At 46.6% G+C, this 23,561-nt stretch overlaps 1 protein-coding gene across 1 annotated transcript in view; it reads right to left on the bottom strand.

Moving 5' to 3' along the window:
- Positions 1 to 12,652, bottom strand: part of ROR1 (receptor tyrosine kinase like orphan receptor 1) — a 148,585-nt gene extending 135,933 nt beyond the window's left edge. Inside the window, exon 1 of the mRNA XM_033068037.1 lies at positions 12,514 to 12,652. Within this exon, the coding sequence (XP_032923928.1) occupies positions 12,514 to 12,616 (103 nt within the window). The 5' untranslated portion in view covers positions 12,617 to 12,652. The remainder of the gene's footprint in view (positions 1 to 12,513) is intronic.
- Positions 12,653 to 23,561: the final 10,909 nt, after the last annotated feature.

The raw sequence follows: 23,561 nt of genomic DNA on the forward strand, positions 1-23,561 counted from the left end.
CATTCATCTGGCTGCAGCATGTTACAGAGCTGCATTGCAGCAAGATAATCTCTAGAAAGCCTGGGCTGTTATTCATATATTGAAACATAAGTAAGATATTATTGGTTTGGAAGCTGTCAAGACATTTCTCCTTGTGCTGCAGCAGAAGTCAGAACCAGACATTGTTCAGCCCCTACCCAAAGCTTCCATTGGACACTGGAAAAATCAAAGACCAGAAATCCTTTGGGGTGTTGACATTATTTTCTAAACTAAATCATCACCAGTGTAGTTCCCGTTCATATAAAACTAATTTTATTTGAGATATAAAGCTTCTAATATAAACAAAGTTTCTGAAAGAAAAAAGCAGGTCAATCATTGGAGCTGCCATGGCAAATAATACTGCAGATTTTTCATTTGGGCATGTGAACATCTGTAATTCTGAAAATTAAAGTGGTACAGACGGATTTTTTTTTTTTTTTAATAATCCCGGTCAGTAAAAAATAGAAAATAAGAAGAAAGCATTAAAAACTGCATTGTTACTGCTGTGCCTGTGTTGTATTAGCCCAGACATGTCTGTGCTTGGAAACAAATTGATTGCATCTCTTGGTAAATCAGCCTCTCTGTGGAGAATGCACCAATCTCTCCCCAGATGAAAGCAGCATCTGCTCAGAAACACAAACCAACTGAGGAGCTGGCACTGCTGCAGCACTTCATGGCTTGTGTTTCTCTGCTCTTCATCATGTGCCTGTAAGGGCTGAACTACAGCACATCTCCAGCACCCCATCAGGGGCTTCAGGTAAACCTCTAACTGTTCCATGTGTACAAAAAAATGCATTTCAATAGGATTTTTAAAAAGAAAATGCATGCAAAGTATGTGATGGAGCATTTATCAAGGACTAACAATTCATTACCAGTATCAGGTACAGGATGCATTTATTCTGAATTGACTTGAGTGTAAGGAAGAACAGGTCTGGTCAAAATATCCTCCTGTGGCTTTCAAGATCCAATTAAGCAAAGCACATTCCCCAAATGAAAGGGATGTTAATAGAAAACATGGAAGTTGGCTGGCACAAACATGCTCTGAAACCCAAACAGCCCCCAGGACCTTGAATTGCCAATGGAAATGATCCATCAGAGCAGCTCAAAGGCACAGACCCAGCGTGCTCTGCTCCTCCCAGAGTGGGAGTGAAAAAGCAGCTGCACTGAGGGATGGAGCCTTCAAACCTCCCAGCAGTTCTGGACAAACCTTTTACCAAACACAGCAAATCCCAAAGTTCAGTGCACGACATTCTGCCTCCAAAACTCCAACAGCTCGGCCCCACAGAGGGCAAGGTTGCCATTAAAACATAGAAAACAACAAAAAATAACAAAATTCCACCCTGGTAAGCAGGCACTAAGAGTGAATTTCCAAATATTCAGTTTGTGCTCTCCAGAGGTGACCCTTGTGCATCTTCATGAGATGGAAATCCCAGAAATAACTTGGATTAAAAGTGGCCAAGGGCAGAGGTGTTGATGCAGGCCAGACCCTCCCCTGCCAGCTGCACCCCTTTTCCAGCACATTTACACCTGGGCTGATGTCCAAAATGTCCAAAATAAACCACCCAAGTCCCAAATCCCAAACACCAACGATGGATGAGCACAAACTATCTGAAATGTTTCCTAGTTTGGCTCCAACTGGGAAATTCTGCAGAACTCCAGAAATGATCAAACTCTGTGCAACAGGAAAGGAACACTTGAAGCTGCCTCCTCTTTCATTTCATCTGGACAAATGTTTGATGGATTCAGGCAAAATGGAAAAATCCTGAAGATTATAAAATCCTTTCCCTACATATACAAAAATCACTCATTTCACAACTCTCTGAGAAAAGTAATAAAGCCAAAAAAGCCACGGAAGAGACTGGAACAGGAGTTGCTTCCCAGACAAAATTTAAACACACAGCATTAAACATTTCCTTTTTTATCTTTATGTTCCTCCAAAATGTGAAAAGTTCTTGCTCAGAGAACTATTGCTCTCCCTGAACTGCACAAGAAATGATTAAATATAGGTTCCAAGAACAAATACTGTCTCAAGTTGCAGCAGCTTTCACCAAGTACTGCAAATGTTCTCCTGACACACAAATGGAGTTAAAATTTGGAAATTATTTCAAATCCCACCTTCAGTCTGAGCAATATTCCTCACAGAAACTGTGTTTTCATTAGGATTTAACTGAATTGTGCATTATTTATTAGTAGGCAAATGAGATGCCTATTGTGCACATTTTTGGAGGAAAAATTGGGATATTATCATTAAGGTTGGGAGAGAGCATGAGAACGTTGGAACAAAAAGTGCAACCATTTGCATTTGGCTGCTCATTTGAACCCCATGAATATTTTTGGATAATATTTTGTTTGGAGAAACCCAATCCCCCCCTGAGCAGTTTTTTTTCCTGTCTGCAAAGCCCAGGCTTTGTCCTTGCCTGGGCCAGCCATGGCAGAGCAGCCAGCACTGGAAGTGACACTCGTCTTTCATCCCTGCAAGCTGAGCCAGCCCCACATCACACACAGATCAAAACCATCCCTGCTCCCATGGCATTTGCTGCAGGAAGCAAAGGGAACACTGCATCCTGCTCCAAGGCTAAATCCCAAGTATTCAAGTTTCACACATTCCCTTTCCTCTGGGAAAGGGGCGCTGGCACAACCCCACAAAACCCCACAGGACAAAAATCATCCCAGGGTCCATTTGGATACCAGAAATGTTGGGAAACACTCAGGAATTACAGCACACACAGCAAAACAAAACATTGCTCCCATTTCTTTAAGCACCACGTGGATTTGAGCCCAACAGAGTCCATGAGAGGAGCTGCACTTCCCTGGTTTTCAGGATAAAATATTCCAGGACATTCTACATTTGTTCACTGCTGGATGAAGTGTGTCTGGAAACAAAGCAGCAAAAGCATTTCCTTGGGGAAAAAAATGTGGATTCGAGTTTTAAAATAAGGAAAATATATAAAAATAAATTTTCAGTGCACTTTCTTTGTGTACTGGTAACGAGTACCATCATTAGCAGGACTGAGTTCATTCTCTGGAGTTCTTTTAAGGCCAGAACATCCCACACCAGGGGTGGGCACATTGTGACTTTCACGTGGAAATCTCTTCCTTTCCACAGGAAATATTTCAGCTGGCTGAAAGCAACTGCCCACTGAAGTTCTTCAAAGATTCATTACATGCATCCTCTAAAGGAGTGTGGCAGAAAATCTGTCAGGCTCTGCTGCTCAGATTGGCTGTGTTAATCAGCACTGCTGAATGACTGAGCCATGAGCAGGATCTTTAGGATCTTGTAGGATCTTTGAGACAGCAAAGCAAGGAGAGATCAAAAGGTGTTTCCCTGCTGCACCTCAGTCATCTTCAGTGTAATCCCCAACATCTCTGGTGTCAGTAATTCCCAGGGAGAACAGAGCAACAAACAGCAGGATAATATCAAGCCTTGATACCTGATGAAATGAAAGCTAAATGAGCACAATAATCCTTCAAGAACATAAGTGCCTTCTCAAAGAGCCTGACACCAGCTTACACAGGCAAGGACAGAAAAAAGCCTATAAAATTCACTTCAGTGGGATAATGCAACAACAGCTAAAGAAAGTTGAGCCTCCTATCAGCACACATCCATCCCTTGCAACATTTCAAATGATTTTACAGTTCTTCTGACAGATCTGTACATAGACACCTCTCAGCAAATTACAGGGAATATATACACACCTAATCCCTCCCTGCACTGCTGAGACAGAATTCTTCCCCCCAGGCCTTGTCAGTTATTACAATTAGTCCAGGTGAAGTTACCCTTGATAATCTCAGGAGATAATAACTGGCAGGAGGAATAGGATAACAGAACATCCGACAATTACAGGGTTTGGGTAGGGGATTTCTGTAGAGCTGACAACAAAATAAACAACACCTGATGTACAAACCTGTGCAGGAGCCTGAACTCTGATTTTCCCAAAGCAGAGGCAGTGCCAGCATTGCTGTCCCTGCTGTGACCCTGCTGGATGGGCTGGGATGCCTGAGGCCACAGCTTCACACATTTACTGACAGAGGAAACTCCAGTTAAGGCTCTGGTGCTGCATTCTGTCAAAACTTTCTGGAAAAGGGAGTTGCTCTTAGAGCTAAACACGGATTTTTAAAGTTGGATGTACCAGAGGTACTCCACAATAAATATAAGAGACCAAAAAAATCACCCAGTGCTTCAGAGCTCCAAGCCCAGAGACTTCAGGATGATCTTGGACAAGACTGAAACTTCTCTCTAGGATGAGAGAACTGAACACATCCCATAAATGACAACAGAAAACCTGAAATGTTCAGATTCCCCAAAATCCTTGTAAAGGTTCCCTGCTTACAGGAGCCACTTCCACCACAAGATATTGTCACCCAACCAAAGTTCTCATGGCAAGGAGAAGCTGTCAGTTTGCAGGTGGCCTCTCCTTTATTGAATAATTTCCCTCAAAATTCACTGTACCTGCTATCAACACTGAGATCACCTTTTTTTCATTCCCCCAGTACCAACTCTCAGCTTTTGAAATTTTCAAGACAGATCAAAGAACTTCCCCAGAACCATTAAGGGCCAACAGAAATGTTGAAAGCAGAGCCACAAGTGTGATCAGTGCCAAAGGTGCCCCCCCAGTGAAACCAGTTCAGGAAGGAAGGAATGGCCCAGTTCACTTCATGCCCAACCTAATCTGCCTCACCCTGAACAGCTCAACCAACAAAATATTGATATTGATGTTCCCTGGAGGATTTCAGCCTGAAATGAGAGGGGTTGGTCACACAGCCCCTCATATCAGGACCATATTTGCTGCTGGGAAAAGCAAGAGACCGCAGATTTTAAGAGAAAATTGTCAAAATTCTGCACATCAAATACTCTCAAGTTGGTGAACAATTTACTGCTGTTCAGGGGTCACTACACAGAGTCAGAAATACTCATTAGGATTGAAAAAAAGATTAATCACAAACAGAGAATGAAAGAACATAAATCACATCCTACAAACAGGCTCTAAAAAGGAAAAGGGCAAATCAGATATCATCTCTCCCTATATAACACAAGAAAATCAGGTCAGTATTTTCTTTGAATCCCTGATGAGATATAATTTTGCTAATAAGATTCCCCTACAGTGAGATGATGCCTTTACAGCTTCTTCCCTTGCCTGGGCCTCTTTTTGGAGAATTTGTGTAGCAGAGGGGGCTAAAAGGAGCAAAAACCCTTGAAGGCTTTGTACCAGGGTGTCCTTCCTAAAGCTCTTTGTTGTACCAAAATGCAGTTTATACACAGGTGAAATGCTACTGTTCTTAATATATTGAAGAAAACTCTTTTTTTTTCTCCATCACAGAGCAACAAAGTCTGCACAGCAAAGATAATGACAACATCCAGCTTATGGGAATGACCCAAAACTCAGGAGAAAAGGGGTCTGGTGCTTCATCCACCAGAATGCATTCTGTTATCCCACACCAGGTTTCAATTATTCATCTCTTAATCAACTTCAGATTGACTTATTTAAAAGGATGCAATTTTAACAATAAATCTCATGGACAGTGTTAATTAAAAGCTAAATCTTGCCCTGAGCTGGACGCCCAAGGTCTATGAGAATGTTCACAGCCCATTTATTTACTCCAGCATTGTGTCAGTTATTGAATTACAGTAAATTAAAAACACAGTGACAGAGCAATAGCTGAAATAAGTGAGGCTTGTTGCATCTCACTTACAAAGGTTGCCAGACTTGGGCTCTGTCAGGCTGCCAAGAAAAGTGAATGTAAAAGTCAGGGGCCCTCAGTTCAGAAACATCCTCTGGTGAGCATGGAGTGTTTCAGCCTCAGAGATGCCAGCAGGCAGAAGCAAAGATCCACCAGGAGCTCTTCCTTGGCCTCCTGAAAGCATTTCATGATGGAAATCCATCTTCCTGACAATCAGCTGGGAATGGAATGACCTCTTGTCACTGTAGGTGAAACTCACTGAAAGCAGAGCTCAACGTGCTGCTCTCTGCACTCAGCACGTTCTGGAGAAAAAGAGATGTCTCCATCCTGCTACAGAGTTTCATTAAATTCACAGAGATAATGTGTTTTATAAAAAAATCCAAACATATGGAATGAATAATTAACATATACAAAAAGGAATTTCAAATGAAAACGCGCAGAGTGCTTGTTACTTATACAGCACATCAAGTACTTCAGAGTAAACAAAAAAATTATAAAGACACTTCCTTTCATTTGAAGCCAAGTTAATTTTGGAGAAGAGATGCTCACCCATGATAACTGACCCCTTACAGGAAAAACTGGGAGAGGCAAGAGCTGTTGTAAACACAGTGCAGCCTGCACAGGGCTCAGATCCACATTAACTCCACAGAGGTTTCACAGGTGAGATGTTCCCTGTGGATCACAACAGCATGAGGAGAAAGGCTGGCTGTGGTTTTGCAAAGAGGACCTCACTTGAGGAAAACCAGATCTAATCTTAGTTCTGATTTTATTTTTTTATTGTCTGAGCAAGCTTCTGTCTTCTGGAGACCTCTGTGTGCTCAGTCACACTTCTCTTTGAGGACAGAATGAAACTGAATTCAGACAGAGCTCAAACTCCCTCATTTAGACACACTGAATGTTCCACAGGAGTGGATGTCAGCATGGTAAGAGCTGAAACCCTCACACATTTTGGAATTAAGGCCACCCAGATCCCTCCTTGCCCAGCTCAGGTTCCTGCCCTGCAGGAGTAGCCGTGGTGTTCTCTATGGACCAGGCACACCAGACACCCTCAGGCAGCTCATGGCATTTACACCCTCCTTACATTTACACCCTCCTTACGTTTACACCCTCCTTACATTTACACCCTCCTTACATTTACACCCTCCTTACGTTTACACCCTCCTTACATTTACACCCTCCTTACATTTACCCTCCATCCTTTAGATCTCAGCTCAGCATCTTCAGGGGGGATTGGGCCACCAGAGCAGCTCTGCAGTGGAGTGTTGATGCTGTGACTGTGGAAGTGCACATCCTTCCAGAGTTCCCAGGGCAGGAAAAGCATCCCCTGCTCCATTCCCAGCCTCTGGAGGGAATGTGTGAGGAGCTGACAAAGCTGCTGAGCGTTTTTCCCTCTCTTATCTCTGATCTCTCCATTTCCCATGGCCTGCTGCTGTGCTCCTGCTCCCAGCTCCACCACTGCAGCTCCTTCCTGGCTCTGCCTGGAGCAGATGTTCAGGGCTGTGCTGCAGACAGACAGAGCATCTGGGAACAGGACAGGGGACACCAGGGACAGCCCTGGGAGGGAAGGAGCAGAAGGTCACAGGAAGCCCTTGTGCAGTATCAGTTTCAGCATGTGACCTGAGCAGCTTGAAAAAAAAGCTTTTAATAAAATGCAGGCTTCCCCCAGAGCCTGCACAAACTTTTCTCAAGAATTCACCCAGTTATGAAACTTTCCCAGTGCATATTGGGATGGCAAAGTCCAAACTTAAAGCTAGTCCCAGCTATCAGGGAGTGAGTGAAAGCACATCTCTGCAGAGCCCAGAGCATCAGCAGGGCTTATAGAAACCATGGAACCTCTGCACAAAGCTCCCAGCACTTCTGCTCCAACTCTCAGTGACAGTGGCTGCCTGTACACACAGGGACTTGCCTTGTTTGTTCTTTTTTAGCTTTCCTTAGCACCCAAAGAAGATTTTCTTCCCCTTCAAATTCCTAGGGCACAATAAACACGTCCAGGATCCCTGTCTCCAATGTGACACCACAGAATCAGATAATCCTGAGCTGGAAGGGACCCAAAGGATCATCCAGGCCAGCTCTGGTCCTGTACAGACACCCCAACAATCCCACCCTGCTGGTCCTGTACAGACACCCCACCAATCCCACCCTGCTGGTCCTGTACAGACACCCCACCAATCCCACCCTGCTGGTCCTGTACAGACACCCCAACAATTCCCCCCCTGCTGGTTCTGTACAGACACCCCAACAATCCCACCCTGTCCCTGAGAGCATTGTCCAAACCCTCCTGGAGCTCTGGCAGCCTTGGGGCTGTGCCCATTCCCTGAGGAACATGTGCAGTGCCTAAATACCCTCTGGGGGAAGAACCTTTTTGCTGATATCCACCCTACACCTCCCCTGACTCAGCCTCAGCCATTTCCCAGAGTCACTGGTAACAAGAGCAAAGGGATCAGAAAATCTCAGCAGGGCCCAGGTGGGTTAAGCCAGGCCTGGACCAGCACCCCAAACTGGCACATTCCAGCCCCCAGCAGCACCAGTGATCCAGGACATGTCCTGCAAGAGCATCTTTTGCTGCCCTTTACCCTCTCTGATCAACCAGACTCCACACAAGGGGTTTGACAGAACAGGATCTCGAGCACAGAATCTCCAGGCACTTGGTGAAGCAGCAAAGCAGCCTTGACCTGAGCTTTCTCCTGCTCTCCTTTCTCCTGAATTCCATGTGATGATGTGTTGAGGAACACCAGAGAAAGCAGCTCTGTGCACACAGCCCAATTCTTTATCCCTGGCAGTCCCTCCTCCATGCAGTGCTGTGCCTCCTGCTCCTGTTGGTCACCACCCTGCACCATTTTTTGGAAATACTACCTGACAATCATCCTCCAAATCTGTGTCCATCCCACCAACATGGGATCCTTTCCACGAGCCTCCAGGCGCTTCCTTTCATCTGCAGCCCTGCAGATTTACTTGGAAACAGTGGCACTGCCGTGTCTCCACTTCAGGAGGAGATCCTGGGAAGCAATCTTCCTCACACCAGGGTGCTGGCATGGAGCAGGCTGAGGAGCCTGGCTTATTGCTTTCCTCACTAAAGGGTTCCTTTCTCAAGCTACTTCTTTTCCCCAAGCTGCCTGACTTTGGCAGAGCACCATTTTCAATATTGCATTGCATTAGAGTCCAAATATAGGCAAGTTCTTTTATTTTACATTATATTCCCTGGGGGACTTCAAAGAATTTTACTATGAAATAATAGTAATATTTAGAGCTTTATCATTACATCACACACTAGTGAGATATATTTAAGCTGAAATTATTCCATTTTTCCACCTTGGCAAACTTCACAGCCCCCCCTGCCACCCTGTTGTTCCAGCCCAATTAAATGACATTAAACATGCCACACTCCTGGCAAGGACAGCAGTGACTCTGACAGAAAAAAAAAAAGTAACTTCCTCTGCAGCACCTGACCAATTGAAGCTTTCCATCAAATGTAGAATTTCAGGAATTTTAAAGCAGTAAAGGATGTAAAACTGCCATCACCATCCCCACAGAAGCATCCTTCAGCTAACACCGGTGTTTTGTTGTTATTTACAAAGAATCATTGACAACTGCTCTCATTTATTCATTTCACTGCTGCTCCATTTATAAATGTGCAGATCCATTGACTCTCAACCTCTCCTTGATTACAATGAAAAAGAAACAAGAAAAGCCCTGCAAAGCCACTTCATTATTCAAACCAGAATTTCTGGGAGTTGATTTCAAGACACAGCACGGGGTTTGCTAATTTTTAAAAGCAGAAACCTGGATCAAAGACAGCACCTTAACAGTAAAAGAGCAGGATTTGCTGAGGTTGTGGTGGAATGCTGGGTGATCTCCTCTCTGCCCCGGGTGTGAGACTCTCCAGCTGTGCCACCGAGACATTTCCCCTGGGAAGCAGCAGATATATCCCCGGGATACCCAGGGCAAGGAGAGACAGCACAAACACCTCAAGCACATTCCTAAAAACTCTTTCTAGAGACACAACATTTCACACAGCAACTGTGTGAATGTTGAATTCGCAGTTGAGGATGATTGAGGGGTTTTTGGGGGGCAGAAGGAAAGGTTTACACTTTTTCTTTTGTCTGAATTAACTCTCCGTGTTTCTGGCTTGCAGGACAATCGCTGTGTGTAAAGCAGCTGCTTTAGTTAGAGATTTTTTAAAAGAGATTTCAACTCTGAGGTGCTCTTTGGAGACTGCTGGATTTCTACATCTGTTTCCAAAGAGCAGGATCCAGTGTCACACCTCAGGGAAACTCTTTTTTTCCCCCTCTCTTTGCCTGCTTAAATCCATACACAAGCTTTAAAATACTCCCCTGCCTAACTCTCATTTGCAACACTTTAAATCCCTGCGAGGACACAATTAACAGAACAGTTTCAGTAGAAGTTAATTACAGAAACAAAGAAACGATGTCCTGAAGATAATTTGCTGCTACTTCAAGCCACTTTTGTCAAGAAATACAAGGTTACAACCTCAAACAGTGACATCTACCCTCATCCTCTTAGAGGCTTAAGGCAACAAAAGCATTTTGTTTGTTTTTAAACTCAATCCTGGATAGTGGCTGAAGCAGCAGCCTGTGACCCAGAGATGAAACAATTAACCACAGGGACTAATCAAGAGCTGTGCAACTTTATCTCACAAATTTTTAAGGAAATCAGCAACACCGCTACAATCTAAAACACAATCTAGAGATCTGTGGGTTTACTCCACGCTTTTAAAATGTTTTTCTATTATTCACAGTTCTTTGGTTGTGACAAAGTTACATCATCTGGAAGAGCAATAATGAAGCTGAGCTGGGAATATCCAGAGCTACACACTGCAAAAAAGTATCCAAGCTGGAGAGTTGCTGCTCCTTAAATTGACAGCAACTTTGTGCTTTTATTTGCAACACTCTGGCCAGTGAGCACAAGTTAAAGGCAGTGAATGAAAAAAGCTTTTGGGGTTGTTTTGCTCCCTCCAAGGAAAGGTCATGGACAAAAAGGCAGCAGCAGGAGACAGTGGTCCACATTCTCTTTGTGAAAATGTCAGGGTTAAACTGAAGATTCTGTCTGGGCTGGGTTTCTGGTAGAGCAAATTCTATTTACCCAACCACTACGGTCACCTTAAAGAAATCTGTAAAACTTTTTAGAACAGGCTTTTTCTTTGTTTGGTTTTTAAATTGGTGTTGGATGTTCAGGTTCCCCCATTCTTCCACAAAACCTAGTTTGGGGGAAAACCTAATATGTGGTTGAACATGTGATAGATGTCTATCTATAAAAAATAAATAAATCACTTGATCTGCCCATGAATCCAGACTGTAAGCACTTGCCAAAGATATTATTTAAAATACAGGAAATACTTCAGTGGGAAAGTAAGTGTACATAATCACAGATCACAGTCCAGGCTGGAATGGAAGGATCACCTGGCCCAGCCTTTTGTGGCTCAGATTATCCAGTCTCATCTTGGGGATTCCACCACATCCCTGGGTGATGGAATAATTCCAGTGAATTATTGTTCTCACTATAAAAAACCACTTTCTTATACTGAGCTGAAACCCCTCTTGGTGTAACTTGTACTGCATGACCTGTGCTGTAATAACTACATTAATATATAATATCTATTAATGGTTATATTTATATCTTCACATAAAGGTGGATTCATCCTCTGGGTCCGTTTCAGACCCAACGTGATCACTTGCTTTAAGCTCATGGGGTTTTATTTGTCCCTTCCAGGCTCTTTGAAAAATGCAAAAACCGTGCTGCCCTATCTGAAATTATCTGAAAAACCAAGGGGGAAATCGCCCTTTTTTTCCCCTTTAAAAAACACAGCTATTTGTTAAGCATACACAGCATTCCCTGGAGACGTTAGAAAACAACTTTGGAAAATTTTCCCATTGAGATGTGAGGAAGAATTGCGAGCCCAAGGTAGAACATTGCAGGCACTGAATGTGTACCACGAGATTCGTGGGATGTGGGGAAGTCATTGAGGCAGATCCCTGGGGATGCTTCAACACCGGCACAAACCCAGCACAGGGATGAGACAGGAGTTTTACCTCTTAGCTACGAGCAAATTGTAATTGTTATCCCACTCTATTTAAAATCTGGGTTAAATTTTGGTTTTTTTCAACTCTCTTCAGCGTTCACTTTTTCTCACTTCTTTAAAGATTATCATATATATTAAATACATATTAGAGGTGGGTTGTGACTGAAGCACCCAGCACAAAACACTCCGGAGGAGCCGAGCTCACGTACATCCAAATCTCGGTGAAATTCTCATGCAGCCGTCCAAAAACACTGCTCACTTTTTACTGACTTGGCTGAAGGAATCGGTCCTTGCCCAATTCCAGCCATCCCAACTCCAAGGTCCCTTTATGCCCGGGCTACGCTGTGTTTTACAATAAATCCCTCGCAAAAAGCCTGGAATCGGAACCCCGATAAAGCAGAAGGATCGCGGGATAAATATCACCCGCTAAAAGCAAAACGGAGACGCTCCCTTTTTGTTGTAAATAAATAAACAGATAAACAAACAAATATTTTTGGGGGATGCGAGGAGGGTGAGATGGCAAAACACGCCGAGAGAGCCGGATCCGAGGGACAAATCCCCAATGCGACAGCAGCACCTCGGGCACCATCAATCACGGAGCGCAAAGCGGGACCGCCTGCGAATGGTTACTCTGGGAATGCTCACCGGCCCCAACACTCGGAAAGAGCTTTTTAACCAAGCAATTAAACACAGAGCGACCAGAAAACCCCGGGCTGGTTAACGGGAGGCGGTGTGGGGGAAGCCGGGCTCCCCTCCGTGTCCCCCCGTGTCCCCCTTACCCTGCGTGGTGTCCCCGGGCTCGGCTCGGCTGCCCGCCCGCAGCAGCAGCAGCAGCGGGAGCAGCAGCGGGAGGCTCCCGTCCGCTCCGCCCGGCTGCTGCATTCCTGAGCCGGCGCTGCTCCCGCATCCACCGCGGGGCCGCCGCTGCTCCGTCCCGCGCTGTGCCGGCGGCCGGGCGGGCGGGGAAGGCGGGGAGGGAGCGGGGCCGGGACCGCCGCCCTCAGCCCTCAGCCCTCAGCCCTGCCCGCTGTCACCGTGCCCGGCCCCGCAGCGCCCCCGCGCGGCCCGCGCGCCGCCGCCGCCATTTTGTCACCGCGCGGAGGAGCCGAGCGCCCTCAGAGCGCCCGCGGCGGGGCCCGGCGGAGCTGTGAGGGCAGCGGTGCGGGGAGAGCTCCTTCCCTGAGCTGTGAGGGCAGCGGTGTGGGGAGAGCTCCTTCCCTGAGCTGTGAGGGCAGCGGTGCGGGGAGAGCTCCTTCCCTGAGCTGTGAGGGCAGCGGTGCGGGGAGAGTTCCTTCCCTGGGCTCGGGACAGCGGTGCGGGGAGAGCTCCTTCCCTTTGCTGTGAGGGCAGCGGTGCGGGGAGAGCTCCTTCCCTTTGCTGTGAGGGCAGCGGTGCGGGGAGAGCTCCTTCCCTTTGCTGTGAGGGCAGCGGTGCGGGGAGAGCGCCTTCCCTGAGCTGTGAGGGCAGCGGTGCGGGGAGAGCTCCTTCCCTGAGCTGTGAGGGCAGCGGTGCGGGGAGAGCTCCTTCCCTGAGCTGTGAGGGCAGCGGTGCGGGGAGAGCTCCTTCCCTGAGCTGTGAGGGCAGCGGTGCGGGAATGTCGCCGTCCCTGAGCTCGGATCAGCGGTGCGGGGACATCGCCTTCCCTGAGCTCTGGGGACAGGGGTGAGGGAACATCGCCTTCCCTTTGCTGTGAGGGCAGCGGTGAGGGAGCATCGCCGTCCCTGAGCTGTGAGGGGAGCGATGCGGGGACATCGCCGTCCCTGAGCTCTGACATCGCCGTCCCTGAGCTCTGGGGACAGAGGTGCGGGGACATCACCGTCCCTGAGCTCTGACATCGCCGTCCCTGAGCTCTGGGGACAGCGGTGCAGGAATATCGCCGTCCCTGCCCGAGGGACAGGGGTTCCCTGCGGGATTCCCTAGCAGGGGGAACTCTTTCCACAGAATCGCCTGCTGGGATTATCGGGTCCAGCCTGTGAGCAGACACAGAATCACAGAATTGGTTGCAAGGGTGATGTGGTCCAGCCTCCCTTCTCCACCAGCCCGGAGCACATGGCGTGGGATTGTGTCCAGACGGTTCTGGAATATCTTTATTGAGGGATACTCCACACTTTTCTCCGGACAATCCATTCCAGTGCTTGGTCATCCGCACTGGAAATGTTTCCATCCCTTCCCGAGGGTGTGCCCTGCATCCCGTGGCTGGAATTGTGGGATTAGTGTACTTGGAGGGACACACTTGACACTTTTCACAGAATCACAGAAGTGTTGAGCTTGGAAAAGAACTCCATGACCATCAGGTCCAACCTGTGATGGATCCCCACCTTGTCAACCTGCCCAGACCCCAAATATGCTTTTCCCACTCCCTGGTGATTAGAAACCTGGATTTTGGGCAGGAGGGTTGGAGCTCCTGTTGGAGGGGTGGATAACATTTTTGCTGAAGTTGGAGGACACTACCAAAGCTGGCTGAAGCTCCTAGGAGTGATAACTACTTTCCATCCAGGAGAATGATCACATTCCTGGGATGCTTAGATTAGGTTTAGGATTTCAAAAGTCAGCAACTGTTTAATAAAAAGCTCATAAGCAGAGTGGAAACAAGGACAAGATTAAAGGAATTTCTTCCTCACTTCCTGCTAGATGAGATCCCTTAGGCTTTTCTTCTGCCATATGAATCTTGTATTTCTTGTCAGACACTAACAGAGTTTCAAGAGGAGGAAGAAACGCAGATAAACATCTGGCAGCGTGTTAGGGAAGCAGATTGAGGTCTGGAACCACCTTTGCCTCACACATACAAACATGCACTTGTACCTGCTCTGACCAGCCAGGAAAAGGACAAGAGATTATCCACTTCCTCAGGAAAACTGAGCAATAAACAAACATCGATGGAATGGGCAAGGGGAGCCAAGCTTGATCCCAGCAACACGGGACATTCTAGGAACTGGGACACGGCAGGTCCGTGGGGATGACACAGGGCTGAGGAAAAGCAGGGCTGAGGTGAAGCAGGAATCAGACAGGTTCGAGGTGAAGCAGGGCTGAGGTGAAGCAGGAATCAGACAGGTTCGAGGTGAAGCAGGGAACTCAATCACACAGGAGGCTCCATAGCCCGGTGCAGGGATGCTGCAGGGCCAGACTCGGAGCTGACCAGGGCTGAGTTTAAAGAGAGCCCCAGGCAAGGTGGGACTCATGAAGAGCCATGAGTGCCCTCAGGGGCCTGACACCTCTCCTGGAGACAGGGAATAGCAGGAATACCGGAGCTGTGCCAGCAGGAAGGTCAGGCAGTGCAGCTGGGATCAGCACCAGCCCAGGCTTGCCTGCCCTGACCCTCTGAAGTGACATTTCAAGTTACTTCTGACTGATCTAACAGCGAGCTGCCCTCAAGAAAAACCTCTTGTGTTTCCTTATGCTCACCCAGGCAAGTCCATTCAATGAACCCTGTGGTGCAGCGATGTTCCAGCAGCTGGCTCCGATTCCCCACAGCTGCCAGAGTGTTGGATCCATCAAAGGTGAGGGGGACCCTTCTCCACTGAACCACTCTTTCAGCTGCAACACAGAAGTGTTTCCTTCATCTCTCTGAAGTAAGATGTCCACGAGATCCAGATTCCTCTGAGCTGGGCACAGGGATAACCCACTGAAGAGACAAAAAGAGTCTGTGGCAATGCAGAAACTAAATGCACATTCTCCAAGTTCTCATTTAGCTTCGAAGTTTTAGCTCCATGCAGCGTGAGAGGATAAATCATTTCTAATTAAAAAACAAACCACTTATTTTTAGCTGCAAATCTACCAAAGTGCATGCAATTAGCAGATATAAATCACTTCCTGGCTGGCAGGCTGCTCAGCACAGCACATAAATGAAAGTTAAAACATACGTTTGGGGAATCCGTGGTACATCTGCTCTCAATCTGCAGCATTTGGAAATCAATACAAATATTCTCCCTGCTTTAACGTGCTGCAGTCTGTCATCCCACACTGGAAGGGCTAAAAATATATTTAACAGAGGAACTGGAGTGGACACAGCACTAAAGAGCCCAGAATGGATAGCCTGGAGTATCCACAGTGATCTGATGGCAGAAGGAATTCCAGGTGGGGATAAACTTGGGAGGACAAACTGGAGTTTCTCCTCTGTGGTCTCAGGATGCTTGGGAGATGAAGTGCACACATAAAGAAGGTGACTCTGGGGAGAAGAATCAACCATTTGATCCATGGCCACATATTTTAAAACAACGGCAGGCTTGTAGTCAATGTCTTTGTGGAATTAGTTCCCGCAGGGAAAATGTATTATCCACAAAACTTTCTTATTCTTTTTTTCTTTTTTTAAATGAAAAGATAGCAAAGAAGCTGTCTGGCAATGATTTGTAAGTACAATAAACCTCACAAGAGGATGATAAGCAAAGCATTGTACGAGAATCGTGTCAGAAGTACAACAAAATAAAAGAGAAACATTACACATTTGTAGTTACTGACAGTATGTGTTCTTAAGTATCATGTCACATTAGAAAAGAATCCTTGTTTTCCTTTCCAGCTTTCACTAATATTCCTATTAATCTAGACCAGATTTTTTGATTCCGCTATTTGAGGCCATATCAGTCATGCTTTGCCCCCCTGAAATCCAACTGGAATTACACCAGTGTGTTCAGGCTTCCAGGGAGGAAGCTGGGAGTGAGGGCAGAACTTCCCTGGATTCCCAGAATCTGTGCATCCATGGAAAGAACCATGATTTCACATGATTTTTTAATTATAAGGTTGAAAACAATTGCTGTTACATTTAAAGGTGAAAGATTTAGACATAACTTACACTGAGTTCTGCAGGAGAGGAATTCAGCAACTAATTAATAACATACACAAATATTGGTGTGGTTATTACACATCAGCTTTGTTGTTCTGACTTTATTTGTTGAACTGGCAGCCCAGCCTTTCATCACATTTGACATCCATTGTGCTGGACACTTCAGAATTGTTCATTTAAGGAGCAGCCAGTGGGAGAAGTTTGTGACAGCAACAATTCCAAACACTCACCCAGGCTGGGCATTCACACTTGAGGTGTTGAGCTTTGGAGTTACCCTTAAAGGAAACCACAATTATTTGATGTCTTTGTCATTAGCTCCAGGAGGGAGCCTGGAAAAGAAGCCATGGATTTACAGCTCAGTTTGGATGTGACCAAGTTGTCCTTTTGCAAAGTGAAATTGTTCCATAACTTCCAAACTCTTTGCTTCTTCCAGAAGGAATCAACCAACCCAATCCTCAACAAATCTGATTCAGAGAGAAGGTTATTGGAGCAATAGTTTAGAAAACTGAGCCCATATTACACCCAACTGTCCTAATCCATCTCTTCCCACCCCTTGCAAGGAGCCCAACCCTTCCAGCCAGGAAGGACCACGGCATCTTCAGGATGAACAAGGAGATGTCATCACCTTCCTAAACATCCTCATCTTTGTGGCCAACAATCACAAGAGGAAGGAGAACATCACAACTTTTGCAGGAGAAAAAGAGATTCCAGGGCTGGTGGTTTGACAGGTTCATAAGAAGGCCCCTAGTCAGCCTTTACAATTTATTTACTTGCAAGTCTACACAGGGATTTGGCATCTTAGGCAGGTTTTTATTCCACCAACATTTCAATTCACCTGTAAGGCTTCCAATGAAGACAAGCACTGGGGATCCACAGGTGGAGTTTGCATGGAAGTCAGCAGGGGTTGGCCAAGCCCTGCTAGCAGGGTTTAGGTATCACCTTTATAGACTTGTGCTGTCCTATCTAACATCCTTATTTCCCACTCATTCTGATGTAAAACTTTTATTGCTCTCAGCAGTTTAGCACAGCACCAGGCCAGAGCTGTGCCCCACCATGAGCTGAGGTTCCCCATTCACCCAGGACTCTTGGGCTGCACTAAATCCTCATGGCCCATGTTTGGTTGAGCTCCCCCATAAACCTCATCTGCTGGATTTATGTATTTTGGCTCCTTTTATTTTGACTGAATTTGGGGTGGCTTGAAGTGACTGCAATCCCAGTGCCACTGCAGCACAGTGGGGATCTCTCCCTGTGTAAATTCAGGGTTTGTCTGGCAGGATGCTGAGAGCACCGAGGGCTCAGCACCTCCAGGGAGAAATTCCAGCCCCAAGGGTGTTTCTGGTCCCTCCCTTTGTCCCTTTGTCCCAGGCCCAGCACACAATGCAGCTGCTTATCTCCTCGTGAATCACAAACACTAAAATGTTTATTTTCCTGTGTTTTGAAAGCTCATTTCTATCTTCGACAAAGAATTATGTCAATTATGAGGATGATGAAGACATTTTCTCCCTCTAAAGCTCTGTGAAGTTTAGCTTTCTCTCAGCTAAGTGGGTGTGGGGGTTTTGAATAAAGTAGTGTTTCAATAATGGCTTCAATGGGATTTTATAATTCTTTTCCTCTATTTAGAGTTGATTTTTAAAAAATCCATTTCAATTCCAGTGAAAATGGCTCTGATCTGATAAAGGAGATGAAGTCACTGCACAGGATTACTATTTGATTTCCATAAGGTTTGAAAGTTTTGTTCCCTGCAGTGTTTTGGAGCCCAGGAGTATTAATCTGTTTTGTAAAAGGAAAGTTCTACGGAACAACATTTGGTCACTGTTGTCTGAATTTCATTATTCTGTTCTCCAGACTAGCAGAGGGGAAAAGTGCAAGTCAGCTGGGTCACAGTCTGAAATGTGAGAGCAGTCAACTTTTTCTGAAGTTTATGGGAATGAAAGGAAATTTAATACTGTTCAAAAGGAAGATTTAAAGTTGCATCATGTGAAAACAATTGGAGAAGTTTAATCCCGAGGTCTTGGGTTATTTGGTACCTTACATGACCATTTGTCAGCCTGCAAAAGATGAAGTTGGCTTTGCCTCTGTTAACAGTTGGCCTCTGTTTTGGAGTGGTTTTGCAGTGCCAAAGGAACAAACAGGAGTTGGAGTGGGTTTATGGAGCCCTGCTCGTTCTATTCTTCTGCAGCCTTTCAGCTGCTGCGGCTCTGCTGGGCTCCTGGGCTCTCCCACTGCTCAGGGAACACGTGCTGACAAGCCTTTCATGGCCAGGGGCTGCAGGCCTGACAGCTTCTCAGACTGCTCAAAAGCTGAATACATATCCATAATTTAACCTTTACCTCTCAGGCCTCATCCATTTCATTGTGTGTGGAATAAAAGCCATGGGACCCCGGGATGTAACTGAATGCTTCATGTTTTGTGATGTTTCCAGTGTATCATTTATGCTAAAGGATGTTGATTGAAACATTCTTTACGTTTAGATCAGTTTCTGTGGAGCAAATTGAAGTGAAAAATCTACAGAGCTTTGAATGCATAAATACCAGAGAACTTTTTCCAGTGTCCCAGCACAAATTCCATCAAAGTCTCTTGCTGTTAAGAAAATTGTCAGGAAATGCAGCCTGAGCCTCCCTGCATCATCTCCATCCTCCCTGCATTTGGCATCAGCACTTTCTGTTTGTCCTCCACTCTACAGAGACTTAAAATAGTGGGAATCATTATTAAAGGGGGTAAAAATGGTGTCCAAAAAAAGACAGCTTGTCTTTGAAGGACATTTTAAATATTGTTTTGAGGGAGCTGAGTCCCACAGGAGTAACTTTGAAGATCTTTGGGGTGTGCATGGGGTCATGGCTGTGCCATGCAAGTGGACAAGCTGAGGTTTAATCAATTAATCAGGATGGAACCTCTTTCCCTCTATTTCTCAGTGCAATGAATTTATAAGTTGCCTTTACCAGCTCTGAAAATTTTCACCTGATCATTCAGTAACTCCTCCGACACTCACACTGCAGCTTGTGAAGTCTTGTGCTCCCACACAGAACTGTAGAAAAGAAATGGAATCTAGAGAGGAAAAGGATGAAGAAGGTGGTAAAGTGGGAAATGGTGAAGGAGGAAAAGCTGGGAACAAGAAGGGGAAAAGGAGAGGAGAAGAAACTTGAGAATGCAAGATGAAAATGCAGAGTGCAAGCACTGAGCCACAAAGCACTGTGCACAGTTGTGAGGAATCAGTGCACAGTGCCAGGTATGTTTTGCATTTCCCTGGATGTAAAACCAGCTCCTGTGAAAGCCCAGTGCTGTTTGCTGTCCCATCAGCCCAGTTCTCACAGCAGAAGGAACCAGCAGGAGCTGAGGTGAGTTCTGGCCTCCTCCCACACACAATAAACTTCACAGACACACATGAGGACACCCAGTTACCTGGTGGCTTTTCAATCCCTCTATCTAAAACTGAGAAATGCAGCTCAGCTGCTTTTCATGAGACATCTACAACAGTCACTTCACAGCAGAACACACAAGAGCTGCTTAAAAATTGCCTTTGATTTTCTTGATGGAGAGTTCACCAGTGCAGCCAGGGAGCTGAAACCACAAATGTCTAATTTCACTTTTGCTGCTGATTAATTTGAATTGATCTATCCCATCTCCTTTTTTTTTTTTTAGTTTTATTTGAGAAAGCAGTAAAATAAAATGTCTTACCTTGCTCATTGTGCCATACATATTGCCAACAGTGAATGTCTGAAATGCTGCTCCAGGAGCTGCCCTGTCCCACCTGCTGACATTGATTAACAGCCCTGCACAGGTTTTTGTTTGGCAATAAATTAAAAAATAAATTGCTTCATTTTATATTCAATTTCTCTACTCTCCATACAACCTAAATATTCAACTTTCACAACAGCAACAATTCAATCAGGAGGACCCTGAAAGCTGAAAACCAGTGAGTGTGGGGGAAGCTCTGGCCTCTTGAAACTGGAAGGAACTCAGGTACTCCTGAAAAAGGCCCTGAACAGGACCAAATGCATTCCAGCATTCCAATAAAGTCCCATTTATCTATTTCAATAACACCTACATGCCAATTAACTTCTGCAGCCTAAGCTGCACGTTACTGAGGCTGTCACTGCTTTGGAAAAGGCTGTGCTTGTTGTGGGTATCTGAAACCAGGCAGGACCATCATTTAAATTCATATATATTTATTTCTTCCTCTGTCATCCCAGTGGCCAAACTCTCAAACAGCTGGAGCTTCTTGCAAAGGGAAAAACTGCTGCTGAGTCAAATTAAACCCTAGCACTGGTAAAAAATCACATTATTTCCTTTTGTAGGAGCTGAGCTGATTCATGCCCTCATGAAGCACCTTCTTTGGGGCTGGCTGTAATCACAGAGCATTGGAACACTTTTCTCTTTGGGCTGCACTGGCACAGGATGGATTTGTGGTGTCTGGCTCAGGTTTTTTACCTGGAGATGCTCTTTGCAGCCAGGAGAAGGCAAAGCCCCCTGTGCTGCTGCTGCTGCCAGGAACCATCCCCACCCCTCCCTGCTGGAGCTGCTCATTCCCGAGGGTGTCCCAGCCCCACCACGGGAGGTTCATGGCATTGTGGAGGGACACATGGCCGGGAATTCTGTGCCAGAAACAACACAAGTGCTGTGCTTGTGAACTTCCTCAACTCCTCCCTTCCCTGAGGCTCCTCCCTCTCCCGGGAGCGCTGCAGAAACACGGACTGGGATGATTCAAAGCTTTGCACACTCACTCACTCAGACACAGGGCTTGCTTGGCCTTTTATTCCCTCCAAAACTCACCTTTATTTTTCTTTCTTTGTGCTCAGGATGCGAGGAGGGACTGGGGGGATTTCCCAGCACTGGGAGCTGCAGCACATCTGAGTGACCCTGGGGCACCCAAATGGGCACCTGCAGCTCCTTCCAGGTGGCTTTCACAGAGGAGGGGAGGGAGCTGAATGGATCTGAATTGATGCAAAGTCTTTCTAAGCCATGGCATGATAGCAAATAAAGCCATGAAGTGCAGCCAAACTTCTCCAGTGTTCAGCTCATTCTGGCTGCTTCTAGAAAGGTCAAAATTATGGCAAATTAAGAAGGATTTTTTACCAGTCTTTACCTTGTGATAAAAGGGACTTTAAAGCTCATCCAGTTCCATGGGCAGGGACACTTGCCACTGTCCCAGGCTGCTCCAGGGATCCAGGGGCAGCCACAGCTTCTCTGGGCACCTCCTGTGCCAGCCCTGCCACCCTCACAGGGATGAATTCCTCCCCAATATCCCATCCAGCCCTGCCCTCTGGCAGTGGGAAGCCACTCCCTGTGTCCTGTCCCTCCATCCCTTGTCCCTCTCCAGCTCTCCTGGATCCTTCCCTTCTCCAGGTGTCACCCCCAGGTCTGTCAGAGCAGCCCTGGGAGCATCTGATCCCCATCAGCACTGAGATCCATCCCAGCAGCTGCAGCCTTGGCTGCTCTCATGCTGTCACACGAGGAGCCTGGATGCATTTCAGACCTGGAGCTCACCAGGATTCCTCATCCTAATTAAAACTGAATTTGCAATCAAGCTGTACGTGTGGAGCTGAGCACTGAGCCCAGAGGGGAGTGGGAGCTCCCACATTCCCAGATTCCCAGGTGGGTGCTGGGAGCAGCAGGGTCAGCACTGACCTGTGAATCCATTTCCCACAATGGGGAAAGGGGCTCTTATCCCTGGGGATTCTGCCTCATAATCACAGCCTGTGAAAACAAAGGCAGTAAAACCAAATCCTTCTCTGTTTTGGAGCTTTTATCCCTTCCACTTTCTGTTTATTCCACTCCACTGCTCCCACCTCCAGCCCAGCAGCACATCCTGATCCTGTCCCATTCCCAGCACTCCTCCCTGAGCTGCTCCTTCACCTGCAGTCTGGCTCCAGCCTGGCCCTGCTTTTCTCTCAGCATTTCTGGGATCCTCCCAGAGCCTCTCACAGCTGGGGAATGTGAGGGAATACCAAGGGAAGGGAGGAGACAAACTCTTCTGGTGGTGGTGAAAAAGCAGAGACACTGGAATGTGCTGATGGTCCCACATCTCTGCTCAGTGTCTGAAAACTGAGGGAACAAATGGGATTTGAGTTGATTTAATAATTGTTTTAGCTCATCTGCTGCCACTTTCTTCAGCTGAGTCTGGGCACAGCTCAGGTAGACAAAGATCACTTTTTTCCAGTGGCACCTGAAAGTTTTGTCCAAAATTCTATGTGCTGAAAATCTGGGGATTAGATTTTGGGTTCTATCACATGGAATTACCCCATCAGTAACAGCACTGTGCAGTGTTTTCCTGAACTGTTTTAGGCAGTCTCAAACCTGTGGTTTGTGCCAATATTTCTGCATGGGAGCCCATCCTTAGGGAGCAGCTGGGCAGCCTGTGCACTCACCAAGGCTTCAGAGCCACAGGAATTGTGGCTGAATCCCAGAATTACTGATGAAGTCACAACAGAGTGAGGTGTGGCAAGAGCCTGCCTTGGCTGGAGGTGGCCCAGAGACTCTTTACCAATGCTGCCATCTAGAGAGAGACATTCCACCTTCAGGGTGGAAAATCCTCCAGAAAATCAGGATTTCAGAGCTTTTGGTTCAACCATCCCCCTTGTGCTGGGAGTCACCCTGGACACTGATTCCAGCTCAACTGCCCATGGCACCTCTGCACCACCAGCCAGGCTGGGACAAGGAATTCCTGAGCCCAGTTTGGGGTTGGGTTCTGCTCTGGGCTGGGCTGTCCTGCTCTTCCCAGGAAACCCTTGGGATGTGTTTCCCTCTCTGTACAGTGCAAACTGTGCCCAGAAATGAGATCCTGCCTTACATAAAGGTTCCAACAATTGAGACATCTGGATCTCATCGGGCTCCTCTGGACAGGAGTGCTGAGCTTTGGCCTGGAGAGAGGCAGAGAAAGAGCAGGAGTCATTTTTCATGTGAGTCTCCATCTGCAGAGGGGCTGAGGCTCTGCAAACCCCTCTGTGGCCACGGCTTTGCAAAGGCAGCCCATCAAATGCTGCAGGACTGACCGTGCTCCCCCTGTCCCTGACCTGGAAAGGATCCACCAGGATCCAGCCCAGGGGTAAAAGT

Source organism: Catharus ustulatus, chromosome 9, assembly GCF_009819885.2.
Source record: "Catharus ustulatus isolate bCatUst1 chromosome 9, bCatUst1.pri.v2, whole genome shotgun sequence".
Taxonomy (NCBI): domain Eukaryota; kingdom Metazoa; phylum Chordata; class Aves; order Passeriformes; family Turdidae; genus Catharus; species Catharus ustulatus.